The sequence below is a fragment of the Trachurus japonicus genome, chromosome 18, assembly GCF_045865225.1.
Source record: "Trachurus japonicus isolate A0001 chromosome 18, Traja_1.0".
Lineage (NCBI taxonomy): Eukaryota > Metazoa > Chordata > Actinopteri > Carangiformes > Carangidae > Trachurus > Trachurus japonicus.
The window spans coordinates 12,819,861-12,842,304 of record NC_140924.1 but is presented as its reverse complement, the minus strand read 5'-3'; the positions used below and the strand labels follow the sequence as shown (position 1 = coordinate 12,842,304).

Genomic DNA, 22,444 nt, shown 5'->3' with positions numbered 1-22,444 from the left:
GGTTCTGGCGTTTCTAGAGTCCGTTGGGGCCACAGGCTTGGAAGGGTTTGGGGTTTGTGACATAAAGATCAATAGAAACCTAGACCACAAAAGCTACAAATGACTCAATGGCTATTACTTTGTAAATTTCCCACGTTTAAGGCCAATTCTCATCAACACAAAGACTTTTAAGGAGGTCCTTCCTAAAAGTTGGAGACCTAATACCCAATAACCAATCACTGACAACAAAATAGGTAATTACCTCGTCAACTACTACCAGTTAAGTTTAATCTAACTTCTGCCTCATTGAAAACAGCACTCATTTTCCTACTGAGATGTCATTGGACCCCCAATTTTCACAAGCTGGAACGCATTTGACAACTTACCGTAGTCTAGCTTTGTTGGCTAGCATTGTTTGATCTGGCCATAAGTGACAATGGATTTCAATAGCAGTCTGGACTATGGGTCCTATCCCACAGGCCTTCCCTACAACACTAGCCTGGACTATGAGGACTACTACCAGGAGCCGGATGCCAGTAAAATCATCATCCCCTCCATCTACGCGCTGGTCTGCTGCGTAGGCCTGACAGGAAACGCCATGGTCATTTACGTAATTCTGAAATACGCCAAGATGAAAACGGCCACCAACATTTACATCCTCAACTTGGCGATTGCCGACGAGTTGTTCATGCTGAGCGTTCCTTTCTTGGCCACGTCGGCTGCCGTCCGCCACTGGCCCTTTGGCTCCTTGATGTGCCGGTTGGTGCTGAGCGTGGACGGTATCAACATGTTTACGTCGATCTTCTGCCTGACCGTGCTCAGCGTGGACCGCTACGTTGCGGTGGTCCACCCCATCAAGGCCGCTCGATACCGCAGACCCACTGTTGCTAAGGTGGTCAACGTCTGCGTGTGGGGGCTCTCGCTCATCGTCATCCTGCCCATCATTATCTTTGCAGACACTGTTCCCGCACAGGACGGCGCCATGGATTGTAACTTCTTGTGGCCTGAGGCGGCCTGGTCAGAGGCGTTCGTGGTCTACACCTTCCTGTTGGGATTTCTGCTGCCGGTTGGCGCCATCTGCCTGTGCTACTGCCTCATGGTGGCCCGGATGCGAGCGGTGGGGCTGAAGGCCGGCTGGCTTCAACGCCGGCGCTCGGAGAAGAAGATCACCCGTATGGTGCTGCTGGTCGTGGCCGTGTTCGTCCTCTGCTGGATGCCCTTCTACATCGTGCAGCTGGTCACCGTTTTCCACCGGCCCCCAGACCCCATGGTCACTCAGCTGTTCGTCATCCTCAGCTACGCCAACAGCGGCGCCAATCCCATCCTCTACGGCTTTGTGTCCGATAACTTCCGGCGGTCTTTCCAGCGCATTGTGTGTTTCCGGTGGCTGGAGTCTGGGCTGGATGCGGAGCAGGTGGACTACTGCGCTGTGGCTTTGAAAAGACAAGCGACGTGCAACCCTCTGGATTTCCCCAAGGACTGCATGGCCTCTGAGATGGTGTTTCGTAACGGCACGTACACCTCACGCACTACCACAGTGTGACATTCAACCAGACCAGGGCCTGAGACTAGAAGTAGCCACGTCCTGAAGGGGAGTTTCTCATAACAACCTCATTACAAATGTGAAAATCTATTTTCTTTGGTCATGAGTTAATTTCTTATTTAATGATACGCTTCATTCCGATACTGCTCAACAGGCCAGGACTACTCAGATTGTACAGCTCATATTTCACACCCGAAACTAAAATGAAAATTTACTTTGGTCTGTCATCAACAAAATCGCTAGGATTACTACCTCACCTTTACTGGTTTGCATATACAATATTAATCATGTATGGAGTACAAAATGGCTTGTAAAGGCTTGGTTCAGGGTTTAGAGTTTGAGTCCAGCCCAGAGATGTTTCCTTGTCTTTCTTAAAAGGAAAAAAATGTTTTAAAATGTGTTATAACTGTGTAAAATCTCCATTTTGACATTTGACCATCAAGAACTAATCTGTTTGTCTCATGAGTTATTTGTTATTTTCTATTTAAAAATCAACAATCATTAGGTTTCTGTGTGAATGTACAATATGTTTATGAATATTCTGCTTCAAATCAAGTTGACTATTTTCTTCAGAATCCAAATATTTTTGAAAATATTACCACAGAAAAATGAATGTATATTTGCTGTTCATATTGAAACCCTCACAGATATTGTTTATGTACCAAAAAAAAAGAAAAGAAAAACTATTTAAACAAAGAGCTGGGAGGAGGCTTGGGCCTATTATGTTTCTGTTGGACAGTATATAAAATACTGAATGTGTATCTTAAATTAAACGTCTTATTTATTGTTACTGTTTTTCATTATAGCACTTTTCCACAACATGCTGCTGTAAAAATCAGACATTTTGATCAAAACTTTTAAATGTGTTTGACTTTGTCTATCTTAAATGTAGTTGTGTAGATTTGTAAAACACAAAGTTGAATTGAAAACTGTCAACAAATTAATGTTGCTGAGTTTTGCTTTCCATGAACAAACACAATTTAATTATAATTTACGAACAAAGGAGATGTATAAGATCCATGTAAGAGAAAGGTTAAATTATTAATGAATGTAATTTTCTCAAAGCATTCAAACTGTTTGATTCTTTGTGTATGTTTCTGTATTTGTGAATTTGTATCCGTTTGGTCATTATTTGTTGGTGGATTTGTTTCAATCTGAGGTTTGCCTGAGTTTGTCAATTACAAAGGTTAAAAAATCGATTTTCACTTCTGGCTTCACTTTGTCCTTTCTGGTTGAGTCCTTCAAAAGAGGTGAACATAGTGAACAAGTAGTGTCTATTTCTAAACACAAGTCTTATGACTGGGGTCAAAAACTCTTCCCCTCTTAGATATTTCCATCCATCGATCTTCTCCAGGTATCACAAGGTCAAACAGAACCACAATATTATATTTTCTATCTAGTCAAAATATAAGTTTATTTTATGTCTTCTCCCCGAGTTACAGCATTGGGAAATTTGCAAGACATTATAAAGTCACAGTGATGTTAACCTTTGACCTTTTGGAGACAAAATGTCATAATCCTATTTTACCAGACATGTTTGTATTGTTATTTTGGGACGTATGAAATCATGAGTCACGTCTAAACACGTGGTTGTGGGAGGTCAAAGTGACTTTGAGTTCAGATCGACATTTATACCACATCTGAAGTGATTCACCAGAGACTCCTGGTTCCATCCAAGTGAAGGCCAACGAGCTCTGTTCTTTATAGATCTCAACCTGCTCTGTCTCTTCTTCCAGCTGATAAAAGACGGTTTCTTTTACACTGTGTAGGTGAAATTACAGCCATGCAGCAGAATACTTCAACAACAAGTCGATGACTTTGTGGTGACACCGTCTATTTTATCTCCACGCTGTTATTTCTTTAACCACTTCACACTCCTCCACCTCATCATTTCATTTCACCTCTCAGCTACAACTACCCACTCCGCCACGATCAGAGACACATTGTATTTATATTCATCAGGGTCAAGTCCTGAAGTGATAATGCCAGAACAAAACCCACTGTGGACCAGACTCCTTCAGTCTGTGTGGTACATCTATATATATATATTCACCTTTGGTATCTCTGTACAGTAAAAACACATCGACTCTTCCTTCTGAAGAGTTGCTCATCTTCTGGTCTGTGTTTAATAAGAAGTTTTTTTTCCATCATCTTTCTCTGTGATATGAGACATCTCACACCTGCAGGAGAAATATTATAACAACACAAAAAGTCAACTGGGTATGATTCTTATCTTTAAATGAGGAGTGTGTGTGTGTGAGAGAGAGAGAGTAATTTCCTGTTCCTGTTTCTAACATAAGACCCAGCGTGAGGTCACATGAATGATGGGATGATACAACAGTGTGATTAAAGAGGGTGATGTGCGCTGGGTGAGACCGATGACAGGCTGTGATTAAACGGTTTGTTGATGAAATATCTGTGAGCACAACACCGTGACGATTAGGAGCCTTGGATTAATGTCTTATTGCTCTTTGTGGATCTTAATGGTAAGCTGCACCCATATTCATCAGGCTTTACAATGGAGGATACATTCATCCAGTCACACAGTCATGATACATCGAGGGTAATTTGGGGTATCAGTGTTTGCACCTAAGGGACATTTTGAAAAACATAAATAAACAGACTGCGCTGGGGTGTGATCTCTGTCAACATGAGAATCAAACCCCACAACGTAACATCAGGAGTCATTGTCAACAACTACATGCAGTTATTCAGTCATGGCTAGGATGAGGCTGAAACACTAATATTTACATTATGAAATGTATGAAAAAAGAGGCATATTTTACAGAGCACGTTTAGCACTATGGTCAATTGGGGTCAATAGGCCACATGACCTGGAAGCCATTGAGCAAAAACGTTAATATTTACATTACGAAATGTATTAAAAATGTATTTTAAAAAAATATGAGGAGTGGCAAAATGCAAAAAAAAAAAGGAGTATCTCACAGAGCACGTTTAGCGCTATGGTCCTGCACTGGTTCAGGGTCAATAGGCCACATGACCTGGAAGCTGGGTCAACAAGATCTGAAGAAAAGCTTCTTTTCTTCTAATTAATAGAAGTGAACGGTATCTGCTGTAATTAGTAGCAGAATATTTCATGACTGACCTTGTTCTGTATCACAGGTTTGAAGCAAGGGAAAGTGGCACATGGTCAAACAGACAAAACAAGATCATGAAAAAGAAAAGGTGCATTCAGTAGAGTGACCTGACCACAACATTGTGTTTTGTTTCATTATTGATCAGTATTATCAGGGAAGTGTAGAGTATGGTGGAGCTGAGGGCTCAACATACATGTATCTGGATAGATCAATGGGTCTTTGTATTGGGAGGCTTGAGGTTTGAATCCCAGTCAGCTGCTTGGCCATAAAGTATATTGCATGGGTCAACCAAAGAAAAGAAGAGTTTATTATTGCTTAGCTTCATTGGGTTTGATCTGAGTTGTCAGTCTTGCAACATGGCTCTGCATGTTAAGGAGCTGGTAAGGCTTTGGTGTCTAGGTTTAGGTCAGGAGGCCTGTGATTGGCTACTGCAGGGGAGATGTTTATGTAACGGATGTGCACTCACTCCACCCATAAAAGACGTGCTAACCAGCCCGCCAAGTGGTTGTCAACCTCTTGGCGAAGAGGTTAGCATTGTCGCCTCCGGTGCGGGAGGTCGTGGGATCGAACCCCACCTAGGGCAGGCCGTGAGAAACTCAACGCAGAGGGCTAGATATGACATCGGCTACAGTGGTGCCGTGACCCGGATGCCCTGGGTGGAGTGAGTTCAGCGCGGGTGAGTGTAACGGATGTGCACTCACTCCACCCATAAAAGACGTGCTAACCAACCCGCCAAGTGGTTGTCAACCTCTTGGCGAAGAGGTTAGCATTGTCGCCTCCGGTGCGGGAGGTCGTGGGATCGAACCCCACCTAGGGCAGGCCGTGAGAAACTCAACGCAGATGGCCAGATATGACATCGGCTACATTTACAGTTAGTTAAGAAACCTGTGGTTAGGTTTAGACATGGATGAGGACAGTAGATCAAACCTCTGTCATTGCAAATCGGACTGGTTTTGCTCTTTAATCCTTTGATTTCCAGGTCAAATAAGGACTCAAGGACGAAGACGGGCCGACCGTCCACAGTCTCGTTGTTCATGTCGTCTTAATGAACTACATCAGCATGATCTGTATTTGATCTATCAGCCGTGTAGAAGTGCAAGAGAAACACACTCTGTCACTATCAGCTCCATCCATCACTGCACAGGTTTTGGTCGTTTGGCGAAAGAAGCCCACAGCGCTCGCATCAATATCACTTTCACCTTCAAACGGCAGCAGATCAATTTTCTCCGCCTCGGCCTATGAGGAGGAGGTCACGTGGCTTCAGCCATCAATCACACTCAATCCGTCTAATCAGGCTGATCGCACTGAACTGTTGTGACACACTGCAGCATCCGCAGGACTGAGGAGGAAGTGAGATTCATGACTGTGACCGTTTCTGACTGACTGAGGTTAGTTCCTCATTAATTGTTCATCATTAATCATTCATCATTAATCACAATGACAGGGATAACACAGGAAGTTTCTGAAGGCTGAGAAGTCTGGAGACTGTCTACATCTTCAGACAGTACAGGAAATCCTCTGGTCAAATACTGCAGTATTAGATACCAATGCAAGTTTTAGTAGAGTTTAAGTCCTAGTGTGCATTTGTTGTATTGATCTACATCGTTTACAGAACCGGATGACGACCTCCTGAAGCACTGACTGACTGTAGAATCTGTAAAATTTGACTTTGACTAAAGACTAAAGACATGGACATGAAAACACAAATAAACCAAACATCAATATATTGCCATTTTTTATATTTTATCTTTTGAAGTCTGATACAAAGAACAAAAATTGTACTAAATGAACCCTTATTTCTTCTAAACTTCAATCACTGGCTTCAGATCGGAACATGGTTTCTGGTGATTAATCTTCTGCCTCATCAAAAGAAAATTCATTCATTGACTAAAAGCTCTGCTTCAAAGTAAAAGCACTTCTTAAAGCCCCTGTACAGACTTTTCATTTAGTGTTGATTTTGGCGGTCCCTGTGGACGAAAGCGGTGGTGTTTGTAGATTTGTTTTGGAAACGTCAGAAAGAAGACAGGACTTACTTTTTTTTTTTTTGCAGCGTAATGTATCTACTTGTATCGTTTCGTCAATGGTCCGACCCGACCATGGCTTCCAGAGGTAGCTATAGAATTAGACTACTTAGAAATAGCGTATCTTCACACTGATGGGCTCATTTGCTGTTGTAGGTAACAGAGACACATCAGCAGAAACCAGAGACTTTTGCGTATCCAGTTAAAAGCGCCGTACAGGGGCTTTAAAGATAGAATGGAGTCTGAAGTACAATGTGTAATCGAGCAAAAGTCAGTATAGTAGAGGTACAAAAAAAAACATACTTCACTATAAGTACTTTGTTACTGTCCATTGATAATATTAATGTCCATCCCAACAGTTCAGATGTAGTGATAACAGATGCATCATCAGGGTGTGAGGGACTGTATCCGTGTGTGGTCTACATGTACGACACACGATCCCAGACATTTCATATACGGACAGGATGTGTTTACACTGTTTAAAATCAGTTCATAAAACACAATAATGATAGAATGAGAAGTATAAGCTGGTGCTCTGGACAAAACAGGAAGTGAGTTTGAGATGTCGGTCACCTGGGACACCCGGAGGACAGGGCCAAGTTTCCTCTGGAGGAGGAGGGATGATGTTCTTGGCAGATACACACTGTCTCTGTCATGCTGCATTTTTTCCTGAGGTAATGTATGCGCTTTTCTTGGATGGAAGAACATGGACGCTGGAAATACTTTTTGGTGTTTTTGTAAATCATAAATCACAATTAGTTTTGGCCAAAAAAAAGCTAAACAAATGATTAAAACAAAAATAAACTACACAAAAGTCTCAGCAGAGCAACAGATGTAAACATGAAGCTGCTGAACGGCATCAAGTTTTGGAATGAGGTTGAGAGCACGATTAAAGAGTCTGCATCACTGTCTATTTTTAAAAAGAGATTAACTATTATTGGATTTATCGAACCAGATCCAAAAAGGCAGATTGTTTTTTGTTTCATGTACCTGTGCCTGATGTGTTGATATTGTGTCAGTATTGTGTTAAACCATAGACTCTTCGTACTTATGGAATTGCCTTAGATGGTTAGTGTTAGGTTAGATTTTAGGTAGAAATAGGAATTGTTTCTCATAATTGTTTTGATGTCTCTGGGCCCCCGTTCATAAGCTACAGATAGTTACAAGATCATGTCTATTGTATATTGTGAATTGAATTTGTATTTTGTATTTTAAAATGATTTGTAGAATAAAACGAACCTTGAACCTTGAACCAAGTACGAACTGGACATCACGTCAGTTTCAACCAGAACAACCAATAAAGTTGCTTTTTTCATCACTCTGATATGATCCAAGGCTTCTCCTGAAATATCAACCCCACAGCGTCAGGTACAATCAAGCACCAACCTCCGAAGAAGCAAAAACTGCAGTTCCTCTAACGGCCACTAGAGTGCGTCTGCAACAGGAAGTCAGTCCCCATTGACTCCAATGTTAAAAGATCCAACTTCACAGCAGGAATCAACATGTTTACAGTCTGGTACAAAATGAGTTTTAGTCGTTAAGGGTAATTTCCATCGACTAAAAGCAACATGTGGTCAAATAAGCCTCATCAGATACGCTCTGTTTTCTCAGTGTTTCCAGAGAGAGACTCGAGCGTGATGTTTAATATTTCCTACACTGACACTCAGACAGTTAAATCTTCTAATGCTTCAGTGCATCTGTCTGAATATTATTACAAACCTCCCGCTGAATGATGATGAAGCTTCACGGTAGGTCTCCGCTGCTTCCCCGCTCGCACCTCTGCCTCACGATGCAGGGATTTATGGGTAAAAACCATCAGACGCACCGTTTTCTCTGAGTCCCCGTGGTTCATTCATAGCAACGCTGAGGGAGAACCGAACCAGTTTCAAGTCGGTATCTGAGGAAGAAGCGATGATGGTTCGGTTTTTACTAATGACTGATGGAGGAACCTGCTGAGGCACAACATCTGCCTTTTGGATCTGGTTCGATAAATCCAATAATAAAAGTTTATCACACGTCAAACTCAATTTTGTTGTGATGTCACACTGACCTTTGACCTTGCACCACCAAAGTCTAATCAGTCCACAGTGTTACTCATTTGAATGGTTAGTGTAATTTTTTCTGTCACATTGTGTTGGTTAATGGATAATTAAGATCCCCTTAATATAATACAACCCATAAAATAAAATGAAAAGTTAAATTCGGAAAACACTAATACAATGAAAAAAAAAACTAAGATGTAAGTTAACGTAGCATAAGGTAATGTAATGTAACATAATGTAATGTAACATAACCTAAATGTATAATATGTTTTAAATTGTTCTAATTTCATATTTCACATATGATTTTCACATAACATAATAATATGTAATGTAATGTAAGTTAACGTAATACACATATGAAAAGTACTATTTTCATATTTCACGTATGATTTTTACATACCATAGCATTAACATAATACGTAATATGACGCAACGTAAGCTAACGTAACATAAGTTAACATAATATACATTTGAAATTGTTCTAATTTTATATTTCACATGTGATTTTTAGAAAACATAACATTACACTACGTTAAGTAACGTAAAGTTATATTCACTTGAAATTGTTTCATATTTCACATGTTTATTACATAACATAACATAATAATATGTAACATAGCATAACGTTACATAATGTAATGTAGGTAATGTAAAGAAATGTAACGTAACATATATAGTATATATATACCTTTGAAATTGTTCTATTTTCGTATAAATCCAGTAAATGTTCTTATATTACATTTGCGAATCCACCCCCCGTCTGTCCAGGACTGTGACGATACCTCCAGCTGCCTCCTCACCTGGCTGCTGGACACAGGTGGATGGACAGAGCCTCCGCCCACGACCCGCTGGAGAGACTCGAGATCTGATCTCAGACCAGACTGGGAGATGGAGTGTAGACCACCTCCTCACCTGCGGTTCTGCGCCACAGTCAGATTAGTCAACACTCGACGCTCTCAGCCTCCACTTAAACTCTTCGCCTTTTCCCTGTGAACAGAAATGATTAAGGCTCATTTGCATATAAAGCGAGGAGGCGAGATGGAATCACGAGCGTCATTTGAGGTGCATGTTAATTCCAGGTGTGAAGTGACGGTGACGCTCTCTAGAGCCGTCCACGTGTTGATCCAATCAGCTCAGACACATGTTGGACGAGTAGTGGACACATTTTCCGCTGCAGAGCCTCGTCACATGTGCTTGTTATTGTGAAGCAGGTGGAAGGGAATGAAGGACAGAACTGAAAGGAATGAATCACCTCTGTGACAGGTGATTCCTGTTCTGATCTGAACTTTACCCCCATGAGAATAATTTGGGTTTAATGGAGGACAAGGAGACAATGCAGCAGTCGGTTACATGTGCACAGTCTGATGATGTCTTCATCTAAAAGAGAGAGAAAAAAAACCCCAACATGCACACAGCTTTCAGTGCCCGACACATTATACATCACGCTCTTTGCTGTAAACACTGCAGTAGCAATTATCTCTGAAGTGGTTGTGAAAGCACTGAACCGTCGCTACAGTAATGCTGCTCTGTTGCATCAGTCTTTCACAGCCTGCATGGCCTTGAACACATCGTGTACAGTTCACCGAGAGGAAAAACGACGATGTGACCGCAGCAGCTACAGATGTTTCAGAGGCGACTGTGACAAATGGCCGCCAGGTATACGTAGGTATCTGCTTTCTGCCAGGGTGCAAAGTCGCATGATTGTGACCGAAATGTGCAGAAGATTAAAATAAAATAAAAAACTGTGAAAGTGTAGAAGAGCTGCAGGTTTTATATAGACCTCAGTCGGGACCACAGTTTAAAAGCCACAACATGTCAGACTCTTCTCCAGTAACATTAAAAGCAGCTTCCCTGCGGTTTCTGACAGATCATCTGACAGCAGCCATCAGGGAAATCGCTCGGTGGAACGGCTCAAACTGGAAAATTACTGACCTGCCAGAAATCCAGATCATCTGAGTCTGACAAGATGATGTTGCAGGGAATTACTCACAAGCTGTGAACCTGCTGAAAACTGCTGCCCATCAGACTGTCCAAGTCCAAGTCCACCAACCTCTGGACACCGTTAAAGTTCAATACAGTATAAAGGTAGATGTTTGTATTAAAGCTCCATACAGTATAAAGGTAGATGTTTGTATTAAAGCTCCTTCAAAATAAAGGTACATGTTTGTGTTAAAGCTCCATACAGTATAAAGGTAGATGTTTGTATTAAAGCTCCATACAGTATTAAGGTAGATGTTTTTATTAAAGCTCCATACAGTATAAAGGTAGATGTCCATGTGTAGTGTGATTATAAAGCAGCTCTAGGTTCTATATTAATACTGTGAAAGTATCAAAGCCTCAGTCCACAGAGAAATGCACACAGCCTGTATTCAGAAACTGAGCCTTAAAACCAGCCGTCAGGACTTCCTGTCACTTTGTGATGTCACAACAAAGTAGTCAAACAAGCCCCGCCCACCGCCTGGACCCACAACCATTCAACACTTGCAGGATTTTGGTTCCCCAACAAACAACAATCATCTGATTGTTTCTAGATCCAAAGACCAGAAAGAAGCCGGAGAGGAGGTTTTCACCTTTTTAAAACCAAACAACATCTTTTTTATGAATCAACACCTAAAAGAGAGTAAGAAACTTTGCCCCCAGGCCACAACAAACCAGGGCTAACAAACAACATGTCACCCTGAGGTGTCCTATAACTGCAGGACTATGGGATGAATTGTAATATTTCACCTGTTGTTAGTTTAGCAGAGATAACAGCTGCAGCGGTTAATAGCAAACACATGTAACGATCTGTAGTTGTTCCAGTGAGCAGAACTAAAACATTCGATGAGGCAGCGTCTAGATTTTTGTTTTTTGTTTTTTGTTTTTAGGCTGCAAGCTGATGGAACAATTCATTTCAATTCAATTTTATTTTGATGATACCAAATCATATCACACACTGTCAGAGCCTGGCTTCTTCTCTTTATTTTATACACTATTATTATTGTAATCTTCTTTTTTCTATTATTTTATGATTCATTTTCAAATGTTTTTGTTTTTTCCTTATTCTTTTTAACTCTTTTTTATTGCATCTCTTATTTCTTGCTTGATTTTCCCTTTTCGTTTTGACTCATCAGTCTTTGAATGACACTAATATGTATGAAAAGTGCTACACAATTGATTGATCGACGGTCCGATACTTTGTAATCCCATTATAAAGAACATTTGTTAGAATAAATGGATGATTAAGGTTCTCCAGGTCCATCATGAAACCTGAGTCCGCTGCTGCGTTCACATGACAGACCTGTCACCGCGGCACCCTGTTAATCACGGTGCTGCGGCGCTCTGCTTATCCTTCTGCCTCATGCCTGTGCATACTTTAATCTGCAGCTGATGGCGTTTCAGCGGCGCCTCGCTGCCATGTCGACCACATCAGCATAACGATGTCACTTCAAGGGGGCTTTGAGGAGTGGATTACTGAACTGTGCTCCATTGTATGTGCTCCTTTGTTTCCAGTCTGATCATGTCACATTGTTTTTTTTCCCTCCTGGGGTACATTAGGCTTCAACGTTTTTCAGGTTGTAGCTGCACGAAGAAGAGATGAAGTGAATAACAGAAGAGATACAGCTGCTCTCAGATGTTAGATGGTGGAATCTGATTGGATAAAACCTCAAAGTTTTGCCTATAGTCTGATAAAAATAACCTCTATTGGATCATCTTAAATGGATAGTTCACCCAGAATTGAAATTTCACTCATTATCTACTCACCCTCAAGTCGATTAAGGGCTGGGAGAATTTTCAGACTCATGCGTGCCTTTTAGGAGTTACAGCGGGGCTGTGTTGTCCATATAATGGTTGTGAATGGGGCTCACTTTTCTTCGTCCGAAAAGACACACCAAAAAACATCCAAATACCTCCATACTGCTCATCTGTAATGTCCCTTTTGTATTGAAGCCCCGACATGAGAAATTGTTCCGAAAAAAAAAAAAAAAAGTCTATATTTTAAGCTTGTTTGTAGCGGAAGCTCCCAGTGTCTCAGTTCACTGCTCTTCCTGTGTCAGTGCAAATCTCACGTGATTTGCACTGACCGGCGGAACAATTTCTCATGTCGGGGCTTCAATACAAGAGGGACATTACAGACGAGCAGTATGGAGGTATTTGGATGTTTTTTGGTGTGTCTTTTTGAATGAAGAGAAGTGAGCCCCATTCACAACCATTATATGGACAAATACTGCTGCGCGGACCCCCCCCCGTAACTCCGAGAAGGCACGGAGGACTCTGAAACTTCTCCGAGCCCTTAGTCGACATGAGGGTGAGTAGATAATGAGTGAAATTTGAATTTTGGGTGAACTATCCCTTTAAGATTCAGCGTTTTCAGGTTGTAGCTGCATGAAGAAGAGATGAAGTGAATAACAGAACAGATACAGCTGCTCTCAGATGTTAGATGGTGGAATCTGATTGGATAAAACCTCAGAGTTTGGCCTATTAAACTGATCTAAATAACCTCTATTAGATCATTTTAACTGTTGCACTTTATTCCGTGTTGCATGCTGCTGCTGGTCACCTGCCATCAAAATACAGTGATGACATAATAAAAAATGAGTTTGTTGCAAAAATAAGAATGAATGTGAAATATTGAATAATAAGGCGCCATGTTTTATAAAGTTATTGATCTGGACTGACAAATCCAGGACAGGAACAAGTTCACCTCAATAAAAACTGACAGAAACTCTGTCCGCAGTATTTAACTTTGAGTCTTTATACTGTGCACAATGATTCACATGAGTTCTTACAGTTTTATTTCTACTTATTGATTAAAGTAAATCACTACAGGTTAAGATGATGCATCTTTTTTTTTTACAGAGCGACGTTAACAGATTTCATCAGACAGCAGCACGACTTCAGAATGAAAAAAAAAGCCACTCCTGAACTTGAGTTGAGCCAACGATGACTCATCACTTATTCAGTAAAATGCATTTCCATCGCCACTTAGTGCATTTTTCATCAGCAGCAGCAGAAGGAGAAGAAGAAGAATCCAGTTTCAAGTGGCTGTAAAAACATTTTAGCAGCAGTGAGAGAGCGGCTCCGCTGACTTCTGTCATTTCCATTTGATCTGCAGAAAAGAGACAGAGAGAGAGAGAGAGAGAGAGAGAGAGAGAGAGAGAGAGAGAGCAGAGATGGACAGAGTACTCGACCCCAGTACTTGAGTAAGAGTACAAATACTACTGGTCAAAATTTACTCCGTTACAAGTAAAAGTAGCTCAGTCGACATTTTACTCGAGTAAGAGCAAAAAAGTACTTGCTTTTAAAGGTACTTAAGTATCCAAAAGTACATGCTTTTAAATTTACTTTAAGTAAAAACAAGAGTAAGAGTAAATTTCTTATTTTTCACATCAATGAATTACTATAATTTTTTCTAAATGAATTTAACTCTTGTTTCTGAGAATTAACTCTTTGAAACCAGCTGCACTGATGTGCTGCTTTTAGGGGTTAGGGTTTCCTTCTTTGACAAACACAGCTTGTGTCCAATAGTATTTTAGAAAAAAAAAAAAAGAGCAGACCTGAAAGTAACGAGTACTTTTCATCCTTCCTAGAAATTAACTCGAGTAAAAGTACAAATATTTGTCTTGGAAATGTATTCAAGTCAAGGGGGCAGTTGTCGGTCTGAGAAGTGAAGCTCACTTCCGCGTTCAAAAAACTGCAATCCCTCCGGCTTCCTCTGGGGGCTGGTGTCAGAAGGGAGCATTCCCCATAGACCCCCATGTTAAAATCGCCGACTTTACATCCTCAGTAAACATGTTAAAAGCCTGGTGTCAGAACGTTTTTTCGTCTCAATCGATAGTTTCTACCCCCGCACACACTCTGAGGGGGGTGAATTTTTTTTTAACTCTACCGTTTTACTGTTATTAGGTTAAAATTCTGGCCAATTAGGGCGCGGAAACGTTGAGTGACAGGTCCGAGCAGCTCTGTGGACAGCTGCTTCGAGGCCAGTGGGCGGGTCCTCGGCCGGTAAATCCAACATGGCGCTGTTCAGGCCGCCATATTTGAGTCACAAAAACGACTCCCCAAAACCAATGGGTGACGTCACGGACGCTACTTCCATTCTTTTTACAGTCTATGATTCAAGTAAGAGTAATAAGTACCAAAGAAATCTAATACTCAAGTAAACTGCAAATCCTCTGGATATGTATTTAAGTACAGTACTCAAGTAAATTTACTCCATTACTGTCCACCACTGAGAGAGAAAGAGAGAGAGAGAGAGAGAGAGAGAGAGAGAGAGAGAGAAGACCCCCCTCTCCCTCCTCCCTCCTCTGTTTTATCTCCTGACGGGAACAAAAGCAGCAGAGTCTGAGTTAAGAGGTCGGTCCTGGACGTAAACACCACACATCTGGATTTAATCTCCCCTCCATCGTCTGCCTCTCTAAATTTGATTGCAGCTCCACACACAGACACACACACACACTTTTACTGTGATGAATGTGTGCTCACACCCTCAGGTGTCCGAGGACATTTAAATCCAGCAGTATAAAACGCTGCTGGATTTGAACCCGACCCACTTTGAACCCGGTCCAAGTCTTTTTCTCTTTCTCTCTCTCTCCCTCTTCCACCTGAGGTCCAACCAGATCTGATCTCAGGTCTGTGCTGCTAAATGATAATTAGACTGGAGAGGAGCCTGCAGGTCTCTGCTCTTAATGTGGGTTAATGCGACTGTGACTTCAACAACATTTCAATCAGCAGACGGCCGAGGGTCAACACCAACACGCGCTCGCATTTCAAAAATAACACGTTTTCCCCTCACAAGCCCCCGGTGCTGCTACGGCTACCAGGACCTGCCGCGAGTTCAGCAGCGTCGTCTTCCCAGAGTCTGGAGCCGTGTGGAGCTGAATGTTGTGTTTATTAAAGGGATAGTTCACCCAAAATTCAAATTTCACTCATTATCTACTCACCCTCATGTCGACTAAGGGCTGGGAGAAGTTTCCCAGTCCTCCGTGGCTTCTCTGAGTTACGAGGGGGTCCGTGCAGCAGTATTTGTCCATATAATGGTTGTCAATGGATACCAACTTTCTTCGCCCAAAAAGACACACCAAAAAACATCCAAATACCTCCATAGTGCTCGTCTGTAATGTCCCTCTTGTATTGAAGCCCCGACATGAGAAATTGTCCCGCCAGTCAGTGCAAATCACGAGATTTACACTGACACAGGAAGAGCAGTGAACTGAGACACTGGGAGCTTCCGTTACAAACAAGCTTAAAATATAGACTTTTTTTTTTTTTTCGGAACAATTTCTCATGTCGGGGCTTCAATACAAGAGGGACATTACAGACGAGCAGTATGGAGGTATTTGGATGTTTTTTGGTGTGTCTTTTTGGACGAAGAAAAGTGAGCAACATTCACAACCATTATATGGACAAATACTGCTGCTACTACTGCTAAAACTTCTCCCAGCCTTTAGTCGACATGAGGGTGAGTATATAATGAGTTAAATTTGAATTTTGGGTGAACTATCCCTTTAAAGCTGCTGAAAATGCAGCGTCGGGGTCTTATCTGATGTGAATATGTGTCTGTTGGTGGTCTGCATGGGGAACAGGAAGTCCGTGGTGCGTTCAGGTGCAGAAATACACGGTCCAATAACATGAACCAAACAACAAACATCCCCTCAGGCCCTTGATCGAGGACCTCCAGGGGCCACACGCTGTATCTCAACCAGTTTGTGCTGCTTTGACTAAATCTCAAAAAAAGCACAGAGGACGAATCTGGTTTCAGGTTCATCGTCGTGAGTGGGAGGAGGAGGAGGAGGGGGAAGAGGAGCGCGAGGGGCCAGGAATCTGATTTGTCCCTCGGGGCCCCTGAGCAGGTTCGTTCTGCCACGGTTCAACTCGTGCAGCAAATCTGCTGAATTTCAGGACGACGGACGTGAGAGCGAGAGCAGAGATGTGAGGATCAGGTCAGAGACAGACTCCATTGCAGGTTAGACCATCAGTGTTCGATTTCCAAAGTGGCTCGTTTAACTGAGTCTGACACTGAGCATGGAGACAGAGTTGCATCATAATGAATGATGTAATTTTATCACCTTAATATTACGTGATTGTTATTGCTCACTCAGGGTGTAACTATGAGAACTAACAAAGAGACGATGCGATTTAATGTGTCGGTCCAAATCCTGGGTATAAGATTGTTTCACTGTTAATCAATCCTGTTGATGTAAATGTAAATGTTGGATAATAGAAAATGGGTAGTAGGAAAAAAAAAGGAATAGGTAAAAACAACTAAAAACAATAAAAGCAATGAAAAAGAATAAAATAAAAGTGTCACCACGCTACTGGGTATTAAAATCCATCCTAAATATACGTTTTTATTTGAAGATCTATAGATTAAAGTTAACTTCTGTGAATTAACATGTGAGGTCCTGACCAAAGTCATTGGTTATATCCTATTTATTTTGAAGTTGCTTACCTTGTGTGTGCACTTTACTTACTTCCTGTCTTGGTCTAGTTATTGATTGTCGATTAACGCCACCCTAATCTCTGATCAATTAACTTCTTGATGTGTCCGAAATCACTCCACTTATTCACTGCTCACGATCCAGGGATCCAGTGTAGAGGACCTCAATGTGAACTCATTGATAAAATTAAAGAAGACTTTCAGACACTATGTCACTGTTCTTCTCATGTATTTCTATTATATATTTATTAGTGACCATCGGGTGTAGCCTACTCTACTTTTCCCAACGCATTGTGGTGAAGAAACATGAAAGCAAACTGGTCACTTGACCGAGTCGCTGCAGGACGGACTGGTTGAGTTGATGAGATGATCAGAAGCAGGTGTGCAGGTGGAAAGGCCACACACACACACACACACACACACACACACACACACACTGATGACACCTGACAACAGTTTAGAGCGGTGAGAACAGGAGGCAGCTGCTTTTACTGGACACATGTGGGACATTTAAAACATGAGAGAAGAAAGGTCGTTTACAGCTTCATAAACAAAAACGACAAAACAAGAATTTAAAAATCAATTTTAAAAAGCTACAGGTAGTGCAGATTACTGAGCTGCTGTGATTTATGTCCTTCGTAAAAAAAAAAGTCTCGCTGCAGCATTCTGGACCAACAGCAGCAGGTGCCACAGTGTAAAGGGAATTACGACTGCTTAAAGGATAGTGAGCATTCTCAGCATCTTTATGTGTTATAAATGTCTGACTCTGGCAAAAAGCACATTTCAATGACCTTAAACATAAAAATTCAGGCTGATAACAAAATGTAGTGCATGTCTGGAACGACGATTGGTCTAATCCTGATCTATATACCATAGTCTGACAAAATGTAGCTGCATTTACTGTAAAATTATCAATCAGAGAGGAAGTTAGAAGAGACAATATCACTCCTCAGTGTTCAGATAGTACTGGAAACAAGAGGTGTAACCCTGAACCCCTTTTTAGTATCAATAAACAGGATCTATTCATGTACCAGATTTATACCCAGTATGATTGACCTCAAATAAAAGGTCTGTAAATCCAGAAACAACGAGCTAAAGTTGCAGCTCTGCAGCTGTAAACAGCCACTGATCAAACCTGTTGGCAGCAGAAACTCTAACTCAGTGAAGAAGCACCTGGTTTAAAGGCGGTGGAACTACAATCACTCAGTCAGGATGACCAGAGACAATTGGTCAATTACTTTACTAGTCCCTAGAGACAATGGTGTTGATAGCACCTCCCTTTGTGTTTTGTCTAACAGAATATAAAAAGGTAGAATTGGGACTTGAAGACATTTACCAGGCTTTAACTCTTTTCAGACCTGGAGTTACAGAGTCGCCTCAATGTGACACATTTGATAAATATGTGTGCGGACAGTTTCGGCAGGTTTAAAGCAGGTTCTTTACACACTTTGATGAATTAAACCACATGTGAGAGATGTTTCCGTGCTTCCCTGCGATTCAGTCTGTAGGTGGTTCGGTTCTGCGTGAGACCGGATTCAGGACCTTCGTGTTTTGACACAGGTGAGGCCGGTGTCACTGACCACGGAGGAGGAGGAGGAGGAGGAGAGAGCCAACCATAACTCAGCCTGAGCCGAGCGATCAAAGTCCGGCTCTGATCCCCCCCGAAGACCGGGACCTTAACATGTGCTTGTAGTTTGTGAATGCAGGAAAATCCAACAATGTGTATCACATCTCAGGAGCCAGGAATGTAAGGACAGGGAGGCTACGGTTCACCCTGAGGTGGCTCTCATCACCACTGTCAGTCAGGGTCTTGCTAAGTCCAATATTTTAGATTGACCGTCTCAATTAAGTGGAACTCCTTACTGTGAGATGGTAAACTCATGCTAGCAAACGTGTAGATAAGAATAAGTACCTTAATTAGGTAAACAGATGCTTCGGGGCCCTCTTCTTGCATTGACAACTCTAAACCTCCTTAAACCTCCCTCAAATACTCTACACAGTGCACTGCTGTTGCCCCCAAACCCCCTTCTATGGGGCCCTTGTGTAGCTAGCATGTAGCATGTGAGGTGTTTCTGTAAATTGTAAAGTCTCTACTGATTGACAGTCTAGTTGTGAAGTGTGGTGACGTCTGTAAATTGTAGCGTCTGATCATTGGCGGCGATTAAGGGATGTCTGTACAATATTTTCCACTGAAGCGATGTGGGATTGAAGTAGGAATGGAAAAAGTTATAATATTAGTTAAAGCAGATATCAGTGGCACGGCCTTTTCGGCTAATGCTGTGTTCAAGGCAGGCTTTTGAAACCGTAAGTTACAGCTTCAAGTCACAACTACGACTTGGTAGCGTTCCAGGTAACCCGTAGCTCGTGTTTTTACCGTCCTGTTGTCTGTGAAAGTTCCCTATAACGGCCACTCGTAACTTCCGACCCGTGAACTCGTACCAGATCGAACTGGTATGACTTCACAGGAAGGAAAAACACAAAGTACGAGTTTCCTTGAACGCACCATGAGTTAGCAGCCCCCGCCCTTGTCAGGCATCAATTGGTCCTCGTGCTACGTCACCACATTCACGCGCATCCCTTGGCTGCACACACAGCCCTTCATGCCGTTCTCTCCCCTCATTGGATAACACTTGTATCCCACAAGGAAAATTTTCTCCTCGGGTTACAGCAGAGCAGAGTGACGGAGAGACTCGTGTTTAGGCTGAAATACTTCATGTAAGTGATTGCTGACGGAAAATAGGACTATTTAGGACTTATATTAACAAAAACATTCCACTGATATCTGCTTTAAGTAGAAGAAGTGCGTCAGTAACCTTCCTCCACAGCTGCAGGGTCTGTTGTCGTCCGTCCAGGCCTCAGCATCTGCTGCCAGGACAGGTGCAGCTCAGATGCTGCTTTCATCTGAAACCTAGGTTTAAAAAAAAAAAAAAAAAAATCTCCAGACAGATTTGGATGTTTTGTCAGGCTAAAAGATTAGATAATCGCATAAATGACACAGTATATATTCTATTTCACCATTAACTTGAAGTACCTGCCAGATTTTTCATCCATGCAAATCAAGTGATTCCCAGTCCAAGGCCTCGGGGGGAACTAATCTGATAATAGTTTTTCCACAAAAGATCAAATCTACCAATAAATTAGAAGGAGGAAGAAGCTGTGAGCACCACGAGCTGAACTAATGTCAGTGTTTTTTTGGGGGTTGAATGTAGCATAATTGCAGATTATTGATTTATTCCATCTTCAGCAGCAGAGGCATTCAAATGTGATAAAGCAGCTGGTGAATGGGTACATACTGAGCATACCTAAGAGGCACAGAGGCACGTTCAGAGATAACGCTCGTATAAAACAATAACTCCAGGGTCAGAGAGAGAGGATGAAAAGAGAGACACAAACAACAGGAGAGTGAGGACAGAGTTAATGACATGCAGCAGAGAGATAGAAATGTATGGAGGCTGCTCAGTCAGGAGAAGAGGCTGTTTCCTATTCTCCTCTGCTTCGACAGCTGCAATTTGGTGAATAATAATAATACAATCTTTGAATTTCCTGGAGCAAAATCTGGTGTACCTCAGGGATCAGTTCTTGGCCCAGTGCTTTTTCCCCCTATTTGCATGCTTCTCCTCTGGGGGGGAAATTGGACACTAAGTTTCATTTCTATGCAGATGATACAGTTGTACATATCTGTAAAGCTAAATAGCTTTTTCCACTCCTGTACTACTTGAAGATAAGGTATGTTTTAAAAATGAAAAGAAATTGATGTGTATGAAGAAAGGTTGGACAACAATGTACAATGATATATTGATTTATCTTCAAATATTTGTATAAATGTAATTAATAGTACTGAGTAATAATAAGTAATAAGAAGCCACTACTACAAAAAAAATCAAGCTACACGATGTGGAAATTAAAACTGACACCATGTACAGTTACATTATGCAAGTCACAATATAACTGCACAGTGCAAAAATAATAATCGTCCAGTTTCTTCATGTTCCAACTTTATTTTTTGTGTCAGCATCATAGTGCGAAATACGGGGGGGTTTGGGGGGGTCGGACCCCCCGATTAACCCCTTGAGACCCCCTGAAAGACTCAAAAGCAAAATCTGAGGGGGGTCTCAATCTTGTCAAAAAAATAAATAATATAATATAATACAATAATTGTATTGTGGTCAATTAAATGTGTTTAAGATCACCATGTCCAGTATTCATGATTCAAAACATTTATTCGTTTAACATTAAGCTGAACCATGTCACCTGCGCATTATGCAAATTAGCCATGTGCGCCAGCCCAGCGCAGGAGTCGAGCCCACTCGCTATCAGAACAGAGGATCCCGTTCCTCTCCCACCCTCTGCCGAAGAAAGTGAAGTTGAGGCCGAGTGCTCTGAAGAAGTAGCCGCAGCCCCTGCTGCTAGCACTGGTGATTGGTCGCTTTTCTTTTTCTTTTTTTTTTTTTTTCTTTTTTTACACCTAAGCAGGTGGGGTAATGGAAATACCGCAACCCTTGGCTTGACATTAAGGCAGGAAAATAACTTAAGGTAAGAGGCTAGCCTCAAACCCTTCAGGGGTCCGCCCGCTATTCAGACATCCCGCTATTCCGACATCCCGCTATTCCGACATGTCACTATTTAGACATCCCGCTATTACGACATCCCTCTATCTAGACATGCCGGTAGTCCGACACTTTTTGATACCGCTATTCCGACACGTCTTTTTTATTTTTATTTTATTTTATTTTTTTTTACAGCTGCGATACCCAGGCGCGTCTCTCTCTCTCTCTTTTCTTTTCAGCATGTCTATCACTGGTTTGATGAGGGAGTGATGTTCTTAATCTCAACAACTCAACTATCAAGTCACAAACAAAACTGACACACATGATAAACAAACAGAACTATGCTGCAGTTTGTTTGTCAAGTTAACCTGTCACCTTCAGCACCACGGACAGCGCCGCGGATGAGCCGCGGAGCTGCAGCTGTGAGCGTCTGGGCTCTGGGCTCAGGGCCTGGGGCCTTATTTATCAAAACTGTAAGTAAGCAGTGTAAAACTGCTGCTGCTAAATTTTTTGCTTAGGCCTACGGTGAAAAGACAGCCCAAAATATTTACACCTTTTTCAGATCTATCAAACTGTGCGTGCACAACTCTGCACCTCAACTTTGATAACTGGATCCAAGAATGGTGCGCAGTTGCGCACGTGAACACACCTCCGTCCCGGAATGCCTAGACAACCATATGGTCAGCACGTGCATATTAATTAGCCATGTGCTCTGTGGAGCGACAACAAAGTGACAACGAAGACAACGGGCGGAGGGGGGGGGGGGCTAGATACATGGCATCGGGCAATAAATCA

The 22,444-nt window shown here is 42.0% G+C and overlaps 1 protein-coding gene across 1 annotated transcript; it reads left to right on the top strand.

Moving 5' to 3' along the window:
* The first annotated feature begins 298 nt into the window (after positions 1-298).
* LOC146968825 (somatostatin receptor type 1-like) lies at positions 299-1,543 on the top strand. The gene has a single exon (XM_085806290.1). It carries the CDS (start codon positions 416-418, stop codon positions 1,520-1,522), a length of 1,107 nt encoding a protein of 368 aa, XP_085662416.1. The 5' UTR covers positions 299-415; the 3' UTR covers positions 1,523-1,543.
* Positions 1,544-22,444: the final 20,901 nt, after the last annotated feature.